At 32.3% G+C, this 17217-nt stretch overlaps 2 protein-coding genes across 4 annotated transcripts; one reads left to right on the forward strand and one right to left on the reverse strand.

The window, feature by feature from the left end:
* The first annotated feature begins 678 nt into the window (after window positions 1-678).
* On the forward strand, window positions 679-9289 carry LOC115955802 (peptidyl-prolyl cis-trans isomerase CYP37, chloroplastic). Of its 3 annotated transcripts, none has more exons than XM_031074148.1 (13): window positions 679-933; window positions 2922-2997; window positions 3106-3182; window positions 3271-3360; window positions 3941-4036; window positions 4568-4675; window positions 5294-5343; window positions 6031-6133; window positions 7452-7505; window positions 8189-8344; window positions 8428-8550; window positions 8742-8791; window positions 8931-9289. In XM_031074148.1, the coding sequence occupies exons 1-13, from the start codon at window positions 742-744 to the stop codon at window positions 9040-9042; spliced, it is 1287 nt and encodes a 428-aa protein (XP_030930008.1). In that variant the 5' UTR covers window positions 679-741; the 3' UTR covers window positions 9043-9289. The 3 variants fall into 3 exon arrangements, 2 of the variants coding, with proteins under 2 accessions (XP_030930008.1, XP_030930007.1); XR_004084197.1 differs by having other exon boundaries at window positions 680-933; window positions 2922-3182; window positions 8931-9124; window positions 9213-9271; XM_031074147.1 differs by having other exon boundaries at window positions 680-933; window positions 2922-3182.
* Window positions 9290-13506: 4217 nt separating this feature from the next.
* On the reverse strand, window positions 13507-16244 carry LOC115957757 ((-)-germacrene D synthase-like). Its single transcript, XM_031076079.1, has 7 exons — window positions 16022-16244; window positions 15561-15837; window positions 15013-15385; window positions 14704-14922; window positions 14474-14612; window positions 13954-14202; window positions 13507-13866 (listed from the first exon to the last, which is right to left on the reverse strand). Exons 1-7 carry the CDS (start codon window positions 16148-16150, stop codon window positions 13573-13575), a joined length of 1680 nt encoding a protein of 559 aa, XP_030931939.1. The 5' UTR covers window positions 16151-16244; the 3' UTR covers window positions 13507-13572.
* Window positions 16245-17217: the final 973 nt, after the last annotated feature.

The following is a 17217-nucleotide window of genomic DNA, read 5'->3' on the forward strand; positions in this document are numbered from 1 at the left end:
TCTATTTGACACATCAATTTTTTCTATCCAAGGGATAATAATATGGATTAAATTGATACCACACTAAAAAAGTTAGGGATCAAATTAATATATGATGTAAATGATAAGAACTAACTTTGTAGTTTACTCATCTATAAAATATACTTGAAAACCCATAAATACAAATTGTCAAATTGTGAAAATGGCTTGCACGTGACTTGTTTAATGTATTCTCAGATTTTGCAAGTGTCCTACCGGCATAACCTACTTAGCAGAGTCCATGATATGGTCCTTGGAAATAAGTTTAAATAAATCCAACCATACTTTCAAAACAACACCCAACATGAACTCTTGAGCCATGCAAAAAGAAAATAAAATGTTACAAAATACATGAAATAGGACTAAAAAGTAGCTGTACTTAACAAAAATTAATTTTTGATATAGACAAAGATCCCTTATACAACTATAAAAGATTTTTTTTCTCATTGAGCTAATTTGGAACCAAAAATCGAGAGATCATATTAATTTTTTATTTTGTTAAAAATATCACTAAACGGTTGGACTTTTTATTTTTATTTTTGATGAATAGGGTGGACACTGTCTTCACTTTTATCTACTGTGAAATCAATAAATAAATATAAAAGTCAGGCTATTCTAGTAATTTGACTTCCAGCAACCATACAAAACCAATCAAAACGTTAACAGATAAGACTTTGTAGATGAGGCGCGCCAAAATCTTTCTGCAACTTCCAACTTCCATTCATGGCGTTTCCTCTATCTTCCGCCATTATTTCTTACAAGCACTCTCTCAATGTATCCATCACTCCCTCATTTCCAAAACCAAGTTTTCTCCCTACGAGATTCGTATTTTGCTCTAATCAAATGCCTAGCAAAGACCCAGCAAGACCAGCCCGCCCCAGAATTCATTGCTTGTCCAAGAAAACTCGTTCAGAGGTCGGTTTTGATTCTGCTCAAACATACATTCTTTAGTGATAATGCTTTCTGGGTTTCAACATTCTCGTAATTTCAATTGTGATTTATTGGAATTTCAGCTTTGTTTATATAAAAAAAAATGCTGTTTTAGTGATTGCATTATACTTCTTTTGGTCTTAAATTTATGTTTTTTCTTTTTTGGGGTTTCCGTTTTAGGCTGACTGTGTTCATTTTCTGGAAATTCTATCGTCTAGTTCAGGAATTACATATTTTCAGTAGCTTATTTTTAAAAAGCTGAAACTTATATTATTTGAAATAAGGCTAAGACAAAAAGTGGTGTGAGACCTGAAAATAGTGGAGAATTTAAGCAAAAAGCTATCTTATAATTGGCTGCCAAACACACATGGCAATTTACAAGCATTGGCTTATCTGGCTGATGTAATGAATCTTTTTTCATTTTATTTTATATAAGAATTGCTGATGCAATGAATATAATAGATATGATTATGTTGCATTTGGATTTGAGGATGTATGGAAGCAGATAAGGATCTTAGACCACAAAGTCTAATTGTTTAATGAGGCTTTAACTACGCATAAGGTTTAGAGTTGTGAAGGAAGGAGAGAGTGTTTAGTACTAAATACCATAGAATCAGGTAATTGGGATAACACTTTCCGTCTATCAATTATTCAAAGTTGAAATATTAACTAACAAGTCTCTCTTCTTTGGCCATGTGTCCATTAAAACCAAAAAAATTTGAGAATGCATTTGGCTAAGTTCTTTGTTGCTGCCAAGAGTCTTGTAGCTCAACTAGCACAAAGACATCCACGGTTCAAAACCCCCCTCTCCCAATGTAACTGTCAAATTTTCTGCTAGCTTATTTACTAAAAGATGAGCTAGCAGCAAATAAGCTAGCCAAAGACACACAGATCTTACACGAGCAATAATAAAGGATTGAAAGCCAAAATTCCAAAGTCCAAGCCTCTTTATCCAAATTCTTAAATCCAAAACGAGTGTTTAATTTATAGGAAATCTATCGATTCAATTTTTTTTTGTTTGTTTGTTTGGCTGAGTGTTTTAATTGATTAGTTGCTGAGTTTTTTTTTTTTTTGATAGGTAACTAGTGCAGCAGTTTTATTGATAAAAAATAATAAAATCTTTGAGTTCATGACGAAGAACACAAAGGAACAATGAAAACAAAAGTACAAAAATAAAATGGCTAGTCTAAGAGAAACAAGGAACTCTATAATGGATGAACAATCTGAGGAACCCCGACACCTTGACTATTCAAAATGAGTGCACAGGCACAATGCTTTTAGTTGATCCAATGAGTTTTTGGTATCTTCAAACAAGCGATGGTTCTGCTCATTACATACATTCCACATCAAACAGCCCAAAACCATGTTCCAAATATCTGATCCATGCTTCCTACACCAATTCCTCCAACAAAATAATAAACTTGCAACAAAGCCTGGCATAACCCAATTAATCCCAAATATCTGAAGCATATCCACCCACAAAGCATGGACTACATCACAATGAAGTAGGAGGTGGCGCATAGATTCCCATTACATCGACAGATACAACACCAATTAGCTAATAGATTTAACAATCCACAGATTAGTTGCTGTGTCTTTTTTAAACATAGACAATGCAGAGGATTTTACTTGATGGATTTTTATTAAAATATATGGTGAGAAACACCATGCAGTATGCCACACTATGGTAGCAAAGTAATGTGTACACACTGGAGTGATATGCATTATTGCATCCAGTTGATTTGTTAACTCTACTGATTTGCAAGTTCTCAAATTAATGCTATTTTCTGCAGTCATCCATTCTACTTTTAATGATGAGGAGTGTCAAATCATCTGAGTAATTCAACCTTCTCAGTTGTAGCCACCTTAAGTACTGACAAGACTAAAATGGCTATTAATCAGGAGAAAAGATAATAATTATGATGCCTTCTGGGAGTCTACCCACTTTCTGAAATGGGTTGTCACTCATGCAGGAGCTGGCAGACTGGCATGATTTTCCAACCAACTTTTACTTGTCAATTTGCAGACATGGAATTAAGAAGCTTGAAAGTCTGATTGCTGTGATCCTTTTGTCTATTCAAATTTCTTCTCCCCTCCCTTTGGTTGGTTGGGACTCTTTGTCTATATCTCCTGCAACAGCAGTTCTTTATTCTCCAGATACCAAGGTTCCAAGAACAGGAGAACTTGCTTTAAGGAAGGCTATCCCTGCAAATACAAGCATGAAGACTATACAGGTTACTGTTGATGATTGAACTAATTTCTATCCTCTGTTAACTTTAAAGGTAATAATCAGTTTGCAGACCATCTTGCCTCTGCTTCTAGGAATCTTTGGAGGATATCTCATACCTGCTGAGAATTCCACAGAGAAAGCCATTTGGGACCATGGAGGGGAATGTGAAGAAAGCTTTAAAGGTATTTATTTCCTGTTTTTTGGGGGGGCAGGGGAAGTTCATTTCTTTATAGAAGGGAAGCAATCTTAACTAAGCTTTGCTACCATCCAAAAGTTAAGAGAGTCATTCGATAGGTCTAAATATAAAAAAGGGGATTTTTTTCAATACCACTTTTAATGTGTTTGTTTTATAAAGTTCCTCCTGCATTGCTTTCTGCTCTTTCACTTGAATAAGGTCTTTTGAGAATATCCCCCCCCCCCCCCCTCTCTCTCTCTCTGTGGCATGGCTGCAACTACTGTTTTATTTAGTTGTGTATTGAAACTGATTCTCTTTTTAGCTTTACATTTACTTTGCAACTTGTAAGTTAAATGTTTGTAATTTATACCATATAGCATGGTGTCATTTCCCTGATTCCCCATCATATGATTTCCTCTTTTGAGTTTTTATAGCTTCATCTTATACTTTCCTTTTTGAGTTTGTATAGTTTAAGCACTTGTTATTGTTATTTGTTTGTTTTTTTCTGTTCATTTATCTGTATATTATGCACTTACCCTAATCTGATTTCTTCTGATTTTTACTTGTTCATTGTGTCCTACTTTCAGATAGCAGTGGATGAAAAGGATTCTATTTTGGCAAGTTTACCAACAAACCTGAAGGAAAAGGGCTCCACATTGTATGCATCACTTATTGATGGGAAGGTATGTGTATGTCCTTATGAAGAAAGAAATTTTATGAGAAGGCTGCCAGCACAGTATTTTATTTCTTGCTTTTCTCAGAACTCATATATAGCATCTAGAATAACAGTGTGGGTTGATCAATTATCAAAACAAAAAATTTTATTATCTATAACTAACATTTGAATCAGTTTTTTTGAAGTAGGAGTTCCTTTGGCTACACAGCATAGCCAAACGTTAGAGTCCAATTATTGGACAGTAAAAAGGTTCTTTAATTGTTTATGCATCTCTGGAATGTGATATAATACATGGTATTTTCAGTTTCCTAATTGCCCAGAAGAAAGAAAACTGGAAAAAGAAAGATAGAAAGAAAGGAGGGGTAAAAAGAAAGGCTCCAATTGTACAATACTGCATCTCAATTCACACATCTTATCTCTTCTTACGGACGAATTTTCTTGATGACCTTGGGTTATTAGTAACAACTTGACAAACTTGGTTGTTATGGTTCACTGCAGAACCTACCAAAATATTATTGAAGTTCCTTTGGTTTTCCAGGGTGGATTGCAAGCCCTTCTTGAATCTATAAAAGATAAGGACCCAGATAAAGTATCAGTCGGCCTTGCATCTTCACTTGATACAGTTGCAGAGATAGAGTTGTTACAGGTAACCAAACTCATCAATAGATATACATTCCTTTTCTAACTCTTAATCTGGGTACGATATATATGTCGGATCATCAAATGGATGCATCACAGAAAGCACAGCATGACACTTGACCTATTTTCCTCAAATTGTTGCTGCTTTCATGCTATTGGAAACCTGCAATGTTTTTGACTGAAAGGCTGATGATATTTTTTCTGTATTGTGTGTAATAGCATGATGCAAGAAGCACCAAAATCAATTAATATTTTGCATTTGAAATTATTTCTGTTTTTGAATTTTGAGTTTAGCTTTAATGTTGAGGGTTTTAAAGGATTTAATTAGGTATTTTTCATATTGGTATAATCTCTAAGCCCTATTAAAGTAGTGCTCTTGTAATCATGAAAGCTGGGTATGATTTTGAATAAGAATTTTTTTGAGTTTAGTATATCCTCCTCTTTTGTTTGGTAGTAGTGCCTAGGGCTTGCAGGCAGATTCTAGGTGGTGAACCTAGGGTTTGTCCTGATTATCTTTTGTTCCTCTTTTATTCTTATTTTCCTACCCGTGTTCTTTATCATAGCACTTATGTTGCAATCAGCATATAAGCATTTTGAACCCTCAACTTGGTATTGTTTGTAACAGGCTCCAGGCTTGTCATTTTTATTGCCCAAGCAATACTTGAATTATCCAAGGTCAGTCTTTTCCAGAGATCTTTGGCTGATATTTCCTAACTACCTTGATGAGGGACTAGTAAATGAATCACAAAAAAGATAGGAGTCAGAGAAATTCTGATGTAATACTAGGAAGATCCTCTCTTTCTTTTATTTTATTTTTTATTTTTTTATTTTTCATTTTTAATATTTGAATCCACAGTAATAAATTAAAGCAAAGGAAAATTCATGGCAGATCTGATTATTTAGTTAGAATTTTTTTCCAAACCCATTATTTGAATGGAATTAAATCTTTTTTTTTTCTTTGTACTAATCATGAATAATTTTGTTAATGAGGACATTTTGGGTTTGAAGTGGTGTACAGGTTTTCTTTTTTAGCTGGTTATATTAGTGACTAGTTCTGATTTTTTGAAGTAGTTCTTTTCTACCTGTTGTTTCTTATAAGCAGATATCCATACACTAAAACTTTATGCAAAGAAAAGTTATGGTATGTATAATGTATTGAAATATTTATCGGTTGTTTGGACATCCCATGAAAATTGTACCAGTCTATTTATTTTGGGATATGAGATGAGTCTATCTTTGTTTTCCTCATCATTCTTCTAGGTCTTATAGTTGGAAATTTTTTTGAGATTGTCCGATAAGTAGACTTTGCATTGGTATATTTGATAATTGAACAGGAAATTAATGTTTCTTTTTTATCTATAGGCTTACTGGGAGAGGAATTGTTGAATTTACAATTGAGAAAGGAGATGGTTCAACATTTTCTCCAGAAGCTGGTGGTGAACTAAGAAAGACTGCTACAATTCAGGTATGCCAAATGTTACATTTTCAGAAGGATGAAATAAATGTATCATGAAATCTTGCATATTGTTGTTATATGACTTCAATTTATATTTTAAGGATGTAAACATTTCTTGGTGATAAACTAACACGTGAGATTTTTAACACTTTAAATAGGAGGTGAAGTGAATACAAGGATTGAACTTAGAACCTCTTACTCTGATACCATGATAAATTATAGATTCTTCTCAAAGTTTAAGCTGTTAGGAAATTGTGAATTTAATCATTTAACCATAATTCTAATACTTGGTTTAAGTTGATTGTTTTGTGGAATCTGGCAATCTCATGCTTTTTCTGGTTATGAGATTCACCATTTCTACCTTGCAAAAGAAGAGTTACCATTATTACTACTACTAATTATCATTATTTCTTTTATTGTAAATAAATCAATAACTTTTGGTTAATATTCTTTTTGTTATCTGTTAATTTTTGGTCTCCATTGAGGGGCTTAACATAGTCATATTAACCTTTGCTGTTGAGTCTTTGTTCTGAACAACCAATCAGCGCCTCAAGTCAGAGTTCTCTGTGAAAGATGTTATACAATAATCAGAAAAGCTGGAATCTGTCAAACGGTACTTAATAAGAGAATGACATATTGGTCTTCAAAAGGTGGTTTTTTTTTTTTTTTTTAAATGTTTGGCATAGGAAACAGCTGGTTGAAACCGTTTCCTCTTCCATTGTTGAAATTGTTTATGATGTTCTTAACATTATGCATGAGCTGCAAACTCTGGTGGCTATACACTTTAATTATGCCTAGAAAACAGAGGTATCATAGTATGAATAATTTGTGCATTGATCTGTTCTGAACCAGATGCATGACATTTGCATTGTCTTTGGAGTATTGATTTAAGAGTTTGGGATTGATAGTGATTCTTTCACAGTCTGTGTGTGTGTGAAGTGTGTGCATGCCTACGTGGGACATCTCAAATACTGGAACAGCATTAATGTCTGCTGTTCCATTGATTGCCAACCGAGCTAGTTTGTGGGATACTCACGAAATGTCCTTTTATGTTTTTGTTGCACAGTCTGAAATGTTTAATTGGTCAGCTTCTTAATTTACCAATTTGTATGTATAGTTATGACTATGATTCTCTCTCTTACTGGTAAGCTTGTAAGAAAGTCTCTAATTTTTTGGGTTGTGATACAAAATGGTGCTTGGACTGAGGCTCTTACTATCAGAACCAGTACGGAATTGGCCAGTTGGGTGCATAGCATGTCGTTAAGTGGATGTTGGCTACTAATTATAAAAAGTTCATTGTTAACTGATCATAAACCTGTATATTCAGGTTGCTGTGGATGGATATTCAGCACCATTAACGGCAGGGAATTTTGCAAAACTGGTAAGGTAGTTGAACCTCACTTCACCCTTGGGAAATATATATATATATATATATATATATATATTTTGAATTTTGACTTGTGATCCTTTTTTCTTGGTCTTTAATGCTTTACACCTATACATTTGGTTTTCATCTCCTATATTCATAATTTTTAAGGGTGACCAGAAGTGGCTTCTGAATGGAAGATTTTTGTCTTCAAGGTTTATTCTTGCGTAGTCAATGTCTTAACCATCCTCTTTTACTGTTTACAGTATCCTACTCTGGCAGAGTGGCAGTAAATATAACTTCTTGATTCATCTTGAAATCAGATTAATTTGGCAAAATGATATAATACCTTGCAGAAGGATTACGTTTTTCATGGTTCCTAGCTTCACGTCTAATTGAGAATTCTTTCCTCCCATATAAAAATATTTAAAAAAAAATATGGAAGGATGTGAAGTATGAAGATCTAACAAGCTTGCGGGGATACAGCCTATTAAGGATATTTTTGACAAACAAAGAGAAGTTTAATTGATCGGAATTCTACTAGCCTTATGCTGGTCTCACTTGAATACAAAGTCTGTTTTTGCTAGTGCCTATGAAGTTTAATCTTTTCCAATATCTTTTTGGTGTCTGTATGTTTGAAATTGATAGGCTGTAAATGCTCTCTGAAAAGAACACATGATCAATTGACAATTCTTCAGGTAATTGATGGGGCATATGATGGGGCAAAACTTAACTGTACTGACCAAGCTGTTCTCTCAGACAGTGGACTTGATAAGAACGGTTATAATGTTCCTTTAGAGATAATGCCATCTGGGCAATTCGAGCCATTGTACAGAACAACATTAAATGTGCAGGTATGTCAATCTCTTATATCAACGAGACATTTCTTGTGAGTAACTCCTCTCATTTTCTTTTCTTTTTTGTCCATGCATAAAAGGATGGAGAATTGCCAATTCTTCCACTCTCTGTATATGGAGCAGTTGCAATGGCACACAGTGAAGTCTCTGAGGAGTATTCATCACCATACCAGTTTTTCTTCTATCTTTATGATAAAAGAAATGTAAGTTCAATTGGCTATTTTGTTTAAATTGATATTCAAGTTCAGGCTTTTGTTAGACTAACAATGAAAAGCAGATTTTTGAAATTAGTTTTTCATTTATTATCTATCTTGGTGTGACACTATTCCTTTTTTTTTTGTTCTTCTTCAAACTTACATTTTCATATATCATGTGATGCAACTGCATTTGGTAGGCTGGCTTGGGAGGGTTGTCATTTGATGAAGGTCAATTTTCAGTTTTTGGGTATGATTTTATACTCCTAAAAATTTTCTTGTTTAGAAATTACTTTGGGTTTCCTTCATTAATAAAGAACAAAAAAATTGTTTCCTATGGATGGTTGCATTATTATTATTTGTTCTTTGCATCTTGTTTCAATATGCAGATACACAATTGTTGGGAAAGATATTCTTCCACAGATAAAAACTGGAGATGTGATTCGATCTGCAAAGCTGGTGGAAGGTCAAGATCGCCTCATTTTGCCAAATGAGAGTTAATTTTCTCTCTCGCTAAGCACATTACGTCATTCTTTGCATATGCTGCATTTTAAGTGGCATCAGCCTGATTTTATTGCTGCAGGTTGGCTTGTCAAGTTTTAAATTTCCAGTTTTGTTTGATATTTGAAGTTGAGTGATATGTAATGAAATTTATTATGTTTGCTCAACAGTGGAAACTCTCACCGATCCTTATACCAAAGAAACTCTAAAATCACTTTAATATATTTTATTCATCATATATATTTTTTTCTTCAAGTAATTAACTTTCAGTACGATTTCTTTTCTTTATCTTTCACAAATGGAACATGATAACAATATTCGGAACTTGGTCTATAAAAACATTGGTGCTGATTTCTATGCATTTAAACAATATAGAAAGGTTTTGTATGGATGGTCAAGCCTTAGTATTGTTGGGTATTTGAGATGATTCCTCATTGAAACATGCCTTTATGAAGTGGTGAACACCATTTTTAGGTAGAAACTCTTTTAGGGTTTTCTATGGAGGGTCTAGCGCTTCATTTTGGTGGGCATTTCAAATGGTTCCTCGTTCAGTTCAAGGACTTTGGATGTCAAACGATACAAAATAAGATGTCTAGAGTATGGATGAGATTGATACATTATGGTGAAGGAACAAAATAAGGTGTGTAGTGTGTACAAAATGAGATCCATCATATGAGAAAGTGGTATAAAAATAATTGTTTTTAAATATTTTAAAGTAGATTTTGCAATTGTATTTCACACGTTGAAAATCATACCCTCTGTTTTAATACTTATTTTCAAGGATCACCGATTACATATGTAAATTGTAATCTTGTGTTTCACTTTATGTCAAAATGTAATAATATTACATTTTGATAGCAGTAAATATGGTTCTTATTATTTTTAAGTTGCAGTTAATTTGATTCCTACTGTCATTTCTCTAACAGAAAATACATATATGGCAAACAATTTGCATTTTTGGCATACCTAATGTTAAAAGATTAAATGAGATGTGTATAAATATTAGTGGCTATATCAATGTTTAGATAGCAAAATAAGCCACACATCAGCTTTTAAAAATATAGGGACCAGAACGATATTTTCACTTTCACTTTATTCAAAGATACATATGGATAAAAGAGAGATCTAATGGCAGAGCCAAAATTTTTAATTCCCAAGGTGGGAGTGGGGCACAAGATTAAAATATAATATTAGAAGCAAATTAAACCAAATAATATTAATCGAAATTAACAAAATAAATAAACAATTATATAACATTTGTAATCATCAAATGTAATGTAAATGTAAACTAGAATTCATATTTCACACCTAAGTTATTTTACTAAGTTGCACTTGATGATTTTTCATATTATTAAAATAAATAAAAAATCAAATGAAGAGATTAATATAAAAATACATTAAGTTTAAACATGTAATTTGATTACTCAAAATAAATTAAGGAAATGTTAAAAGTATTACAATTTACGTAAAAAGTTGAATTTTGCATCACTACCTTGATTGTTTTTAAAAAATTTGTAAAATTCAAATGTCTCTTTCTGTATTTCTAATTATTTAAAATTAATGTTTTTTAGCAAAAATACACAATTTAAATCAATGAAGAGATTGATGGGGGTAAATTAGCAGAGGAAAAGAGGAAATAAGAATTTAATGCTTTTTTTAATAGTTATTTTAAGCTTAAAAATTTTAGAAGCCTTGTAACTTAACTAGTACGTCTTAGTGTTTTCAATTTAAATCTTTCTTCTCCTATTATAACTATTGATTTATCCAAAAAAATAAATAGTATTTTTTTTAATTTTTAATTTTATAAAAATAAAAAGACTTTGTTGAATATAAAATTATATATTACAACCACGGTAGTCTTAGCCTTGTGGCAACCAACTAGCCTAAACATGCTGGTTTAATAAAACTTCTCTATTACACTTATAACATCTTCAACCAATTAACTCTTAGCTTCGGCCTATGGATTACTTTGGCTGGAACCATGAGAAACACTTTTGAATATGATGCTAACACGTGGAATTTAGAGAACATATTGCAAGCCAGCAAGGTCTCCACACACTTTACCTTAGCTTTGGAGAACTACGATGTCGGCTTAAAAGCTCTTCTGTTTCCCATCAAAAAAAAAATAAAAAATAAAAAAATGGAAGAAGCTCTTCTGTTACATTACTGAAACGTGTTATTTATTTATTTATTTTATTTTACAAGATATAAATTTTATTTTAACTTAATCTAAATGTATATGTACATAAAACTTCTTCCTCGAGATTTGAACCCTAACTTTTACTCTCCACACCTTACAAGCACTTATACTTAAAGAGATCGCGTCAATAGTACACAGTGGTCATAATATATTTCTTAACTTTTGAAACTTTGTAGCAACAAGAAGACATCATAAAGACCAACCACCAAGAGTCCCTCACAAAATTAAATTTCAATAATTGTTAATGCCCAAAAGTTCCATGAGTCTTCTAATATTTTATAATTATAAAAAGTTGTTGTGACTCCATTATTAAGTTATCTTTTATATGTTTTTTTTTTTTTTTTTTTTTTTTTTTTTTTTTTTTTCTTTTCATATAATATGTTAAAACTTATCTCTTAGGAAGGAAGAGCAAACTAATCTAAACAATCAAATTATATATATGTATACTACTAATTAGAGGATTTTATTATTTCATCTTCAATTTTTGGCGTATCAAAATATCTTCATACAAATTCTGAAATAACATACCCTTTAGTTTAATTTATTTTGCTAGAAAAAAGCAAAAAAGATTAAAATAGTAATATTATCTTATGTACAAAATGGGGAAAAACCTTCTCCCCTTTCCCCTTATGTGTGCGTGTTAAAATACTTAATATTCTATAAAAAATGTACAAAAGGGGGAAAAAACATTTATTCTCACTACCCGTTTGTATTAAAATGTCTGATTCCTATTTGTATTTATTATCTATTTGAATTCAAATAATTCAATTGTCTTTATGAAAAAAAATACAAAATTAATAGTTCTTCCAAAAAATTTTAAAAGAATAATACTATCTCACATACAAAAGGGAAAAAAAACCGTTATTCTTACCACCCATTTGTATTTAAGGTTGTGTTTGGTTTATGTAAAATATTTTCCGGAAATGCTATTTTCGGGAAAGGAAAATATTTTCAAGTGCTCGATTGCATTCCAAAAAATGCTTTAGAAAATATTTTCTAGTGTTTGGTTGTGTTGCTGAAAATGATATAGAAAACACATTTATTTTTTTGTTCCTCACATTTTCTCACATTTTCTCAGCTTCCAAACAAATATATAATACCATTTCTCAATAGATAAACACAGAAACAAAACCCAACAAAAAAAAATTCATCAAATCCGGTCAAATCTGGTTAAATTCATCAAAACCCAACCATTTCACAATTGTGATCTCAGTGCGATCGGTGCCATCTCGGTGCGTTCCTGGGGTGTGATCTTGGCGAAGTCGAAGGGTGCGATTCGAAGTCGAAGTCAAACGGTGAAGTCGAAGGGCTCTGGGTTTGCTGGCGAAGTCAAAGGGTGCGATTCGAAGTCGAAGTCGAACGGCGAAGTCGAAGGGTGCAAAGTCGAAGGGCTCTGGGCTCTGGGTTCGATCTCTCTCTAGGTGCGATCTCTCTGGCCGGAGCTTGGCTGGCCGGAGGGGTGTGCTTTCTCCCTCTCTATTTCTCTTTGTTTGTGTTTTCTGGAATACATTTGAAGGTAAAATAGCAACTGAAATTGATTTCTGGCTTGAGAGGGGAATTTTCGATCAAAGCTGAAATTAATTTCCGTAGACCCTATTTTCCTGTACTTACCAAACACACATTTTTATGGAAAACCATTTCCGGAAATGGTTTGAAGCCAAAACAAACACAGCTTAAATGTCTGATTCCTATATGTATTTGTTATCTATTTGTATTTAAATACTTCAAATATCTTTATTAAAAAAAATTATTTAAAAAAAAAAAACCATTACTTCATGTAAAAATTACTCATTCTTATCCCAAAATTTCTATGTTTATTTTTATTTTTATTTTTTTTTTAATTCTTTAATACATTCCAAAATTTTTGTTATTCAAGTTTTATACAGTTATCACAAATCCCCCAATCCATCCACACTAACATATATTATCTTTCTTTTGTTTAAATCTCAATTTTTTTTACTTATCACAATTCTTATCCTAATCCATAAATTCAAATGTCCCATTGGGTTTCAACTACTTACATATCTTTATTTCATTTTTAAATAGTATTCCACATTACCTTGACTCTTTCTTTAAAAAAAATAATAAATATACATGGTTATCTATATGTCACTTTTAAACATTAGTATAACACTAAACCAAAAAAACAAATAAATAAAAAAGAGTATCATTACATACACAAAACACTTATGATAAGTCTAGTATATATATAAAATGAAAGATACTTATAATTATTTTTATAATAATTAAGTATGATCGATAGTTTTATCACCACTTTATTTAATAACAAACCAACTCATGATTCTGCCCATATATTGGGATCAACATATTCAAATTGGTACTGAGTCAACAAGCAATGAAGTTACACCCTGTATCAGCACTTCTCCAATATGTGTGTATGCATCTTCATCCTTGTAAAGCAGATCCATTACTTGTGAGAAATTGAGAACTCGTGTGAGGAGAGGCATTGGCACTTGGGTAGGTCTAAGGCACCCTTGGTTTATATCCTTCCATGCATTCTCGATTTGCTTTTGAAATTCGTTATGTGCCTCTTCTTTTGAGACACCATGTTGCTTCATGTAGCAATCAATGCTTGAGACAAAATGCTCTCTCTTTTGCTCAAACTGCAACAAATAAATTCAGAAATACATAAATGTCATTCACTATAGGCCTACAATTGAGTTGCAGAGATGGACTAATCTCTTATGTACCTCTTGGGAGACAATGTCATCCATTAGCCTGCTTATGGTTGATGCTGCTTTAACAATCTTAGGCTCCTGGGAGACCCATTCGAAGGCCTCTTGTGTTACAATATCTCCCATGCCGACAAAAGATATGGTTATGACTGTAGGGTAGCCACTAGATTTTAAAGCATTACCCATATACTCATCCATTGTGGGTATATATCCTTCGTTAAACCACTTGGCTTCAACAAAATAGGCTTGAACAAGTTTTTTCATCTGTTTCCATCAAAGCATAAAATACTGTGACTGTAAAATTCAACTTTAATGAAAAAAAGGGAGATAGGCTTAAGCGAATTATTATTATTATTATTTTTTTAATGAAAGTTCAAATGTATTAATTTATAATATTACAAAATATTGTGACTATAGAATTCAAATTTTATAAAATAAAAAGGGATGTGTTTAAGTGAATTAATTATTATTGTTATTTATTATTATTATTATTTTTTTGGTGAAAGTTTAAGTGAATTAACTAATAGTATTATACCGCATCTGTTGCAAAGTAAACAAGGTATGATCTTCCGTCCTTGGACATCTCATCCTCAATTTCTTCATAAACATCCAGGAGTGATTTATAACACAACTTCATGTACTCAGGGATTTGGTCTATACAGTTGATATCCCACCTAAAATTTAAATATTTCAATTAAGAGTACAAAATTGATTTAAAGCCCATAAATTTAAAAACATGCTAGGTCATATGCCTATGCTATAAACCTTTTAATCGCATCTGTGAAGAGCTCAAGTTCTTCATAAGTACCATATGCATCATATATGTCATCTATGGTTGATGCCAAGCAAATTATTTTGGTTAGTATCTTCCTAGCAATTGAGTATTGGGGTTCAAAGTACACCCCCAAAATCCAGAAGTAGCACTCCACCACTCTATCTCGTGCAAAAGACAGTTTATTTGCAAAATCCAAATCTTTCCACCACCTAAGGTACAAATTCAACACAAACTGTCATTTAAAATCATGTCTTGTACAAGCTTTACACCAAGATAGAGGATATTAATTAAAAGCATACCTTGAGATATGACTAAGTTCCTTTTGGTGTTGTTTTTGTAATATGTTAAAATCTAGCTTTGCAAATTTTAGTAGAACTTCATTATGTGAAGCATTTTCATGGTAGGTAGAGAAGTAATGCCTTGCCTCTACCCTTTGCAAGCACTTTCGAATTGGTCGCTTTAAGGCATGACTTACTTGTGTAGCTAGAGTAGGGTTTAAATTAGTCACCACTGATTTAAGGTAAGTAGTAGTAAATTTAAGTGCTTCATCAAGTATATCTTCTCCATGCACCCTCATATGTGTAGCTTCGTACAAGTGTAACATTCCTTGCACATCATGAATAAGCGATTCCTTGAAGTTCCCCTTGTTGTCTTTGAATTTGTTGAAGATATCTGCTTCACCAGCCAATACATGACATGAGCCAAATATGAGAATGCAACTAGCTTATGTTTCATTTTTGTTTTTTGTTTTTGGGATAAGTGCTAGCTTTAAGTTTCCTAAAATAGTATACACAAATAAATAGTGCAATCTAATGAATAAATAATAGATCAAAAAAAGAGGACTTACGACTTGGAATGTTATAACCTTGTTGTCTTAGTAATCGAAAACGAAGAGCAATAGTGTAAAGACTACCATTGTCTTCCTGACCAACCTCATTATGATTATCTTTGTAAATTTGTTGTAATATTTCGTCAATTTCACTTTCAAAATGGTACGACACGCCCAAGCGTTGGATTGCATCAATTAACTCCAACTTTTGTGAAGGTTTATCGATGGGATCCATTAGCAACTTCCCCACTTCTTCCTTCAACCTCTGAACTTGCTCCAAGTTGTCATTGGTTTCCTACAAAAGCAAATTGAAGTAAACAATTAACACATTGTGGCACAAATTTAGGTGATTTAAAGATGATGAAGTTCAAGACTATGACATTTGAATACAAAATTTGGAAAGAATCAATATTTTACATTAGAATAATAAAGTTACGTAGTCTGATACGTAGGCTAAAAGAAGTATTATATCTACGTACCATGGAGTCATTAGCATAAGAGAGGAAATGGTCTCCCCATAAGCTAGGACTATAATTCACCAAGGGACGTTTTTTATTAGAATTTGGATTCTTGGTTTGATCAGGGACTGCGGAAACTTGAAGAGACATTTTCGAAGGTGGGAGAACTTAGTGTAGAAATGGTGCAACTGGTTTAAGACTTTTTATATGCTGTTTGTTCTTCAAGAACTAGCGTGAGTGAGATAGCTTATGTGTTTAGGTATTTATAGATTCTTGGAAGTAGCATTTTCTATCACTGTAGCAGGACTCGAACTAGGGAGCACACCTAGTCGAGCTAAATACAAGCACTTTGAGGCCAAGAGCTCAACCAACTTGGCCAACCTCCTTGGTTGACATACTCAGCTGTTTATACTTTAGTAATGGTTTTAAATTAAAAACATGACACTTTTGGAGATTTAAAATTAAACTCTATACTTTTAAAATGCTTTCATTTAAACTATACACCTTTTTATGGTAACTTTATTAACATAAATGCTTAAACAAAACAACATTGCACAGTTTTTATTTATTATTTTTTTAACATATGTGTATATTATATATTGAGACATTATTTCACCTTTAAATGGTACAATGTCATTCTGTTTATATATTTTTCATTATTTTATCACATGTAATGAGTTTTTGGTTTGAATTAAAATCGGTAAATAATTGTACGTTAATTGGAAATTATCCTAAAACATAACATTTAAAATATAATTTATTAAAATAATCAAAGAAAAAATTATATTGTAAAACCACATAAGGAGGGCTAGTACATTTCAAAAGTGTGACATGGTATCCTATAATATGTACTTCATATTACAAATTTCATATCTTTACCTCCATTTATGGAATAACTGGTGGTCAGTTTCTCAAAAAAAAAAAAAAAAAAAAAGAGGGAATAATGGGGCAATTTTCACAATAAATATGTTTGTCTTCACATAACATAACTCCTTTAAGATGATAGAATTCATCATGATGCTAGTGAAAATGACGTGGAAGCATAAAAAGACATGTCGAGTAGTTGGAGATGGTATGCCATGTGCTTATTCCATAGAGCCTGCCAAAGTGGGTGTGAATCATGTGGAATTAATTTGTCACAGATCTTTTATGGTAAGATGTTAACTACATTTGTATATGACGAGTAACTATATTTGTAAGCACATCCTTGATGACAT

This window comes from Quercus lobata, chromosome 8, assembly GCF_001633185.2.
Source record: "Quercus lobata isolate SW786 chromosome 8, ValleyOak3.0 Primary Assembly, whole genome shotgun sequence".
NCBI lineage: Eukaryota > Viridiplantae > Streptophyta > Magnoliopsida > Fagales > Fagaceae > Quercus > Quercus lobata.

Bases quoted from the DNA above. Each gene is read 5' to 3' on its own strand.
- LOC115955802 (XM_031074147.1), top strand. From the start codon at position 742: ATGGCGTTTCCTCTATCTTCCGCCATTATTTCTTACAAGCACTCTCTC. The intron at 5,344-6,030 runs GTCAGTCTTTTC...TTTTATCTATAG, and splicing joins CAATACTTGAATTATCCAAG to GCTTACTGGGAGAGGAATTG. The intron at 8,345-8,427 runs GTATGTCAATCT...CATGCATAAAAG, and splicing joins GAACAACATTAAATGTGCAG to GATGGAGAATTGCCAATTCT.
- LOC115957757 (XM_031076079.1), bottom strand. From the start codon at position 16,150: ATGTCTCTTCAAGTTTCCGCAGTCCCTGATCAAACCAAGAATCCAAAT. The intron at 14,923-15,012 runs GTATGCTTTTAA...TTTGTACCTTAG, and splicing joins GAACTTAGTCATATCTCAAG to GTGGTGGAAAGATTTGGATT. The intron at 14,613-14,703 runs GTTTATAGCATA...TTTAAATTTTAG, and splicing joins TTCACAGATGCGATTAAAAG to GTGGGATATCAACTGTATAG.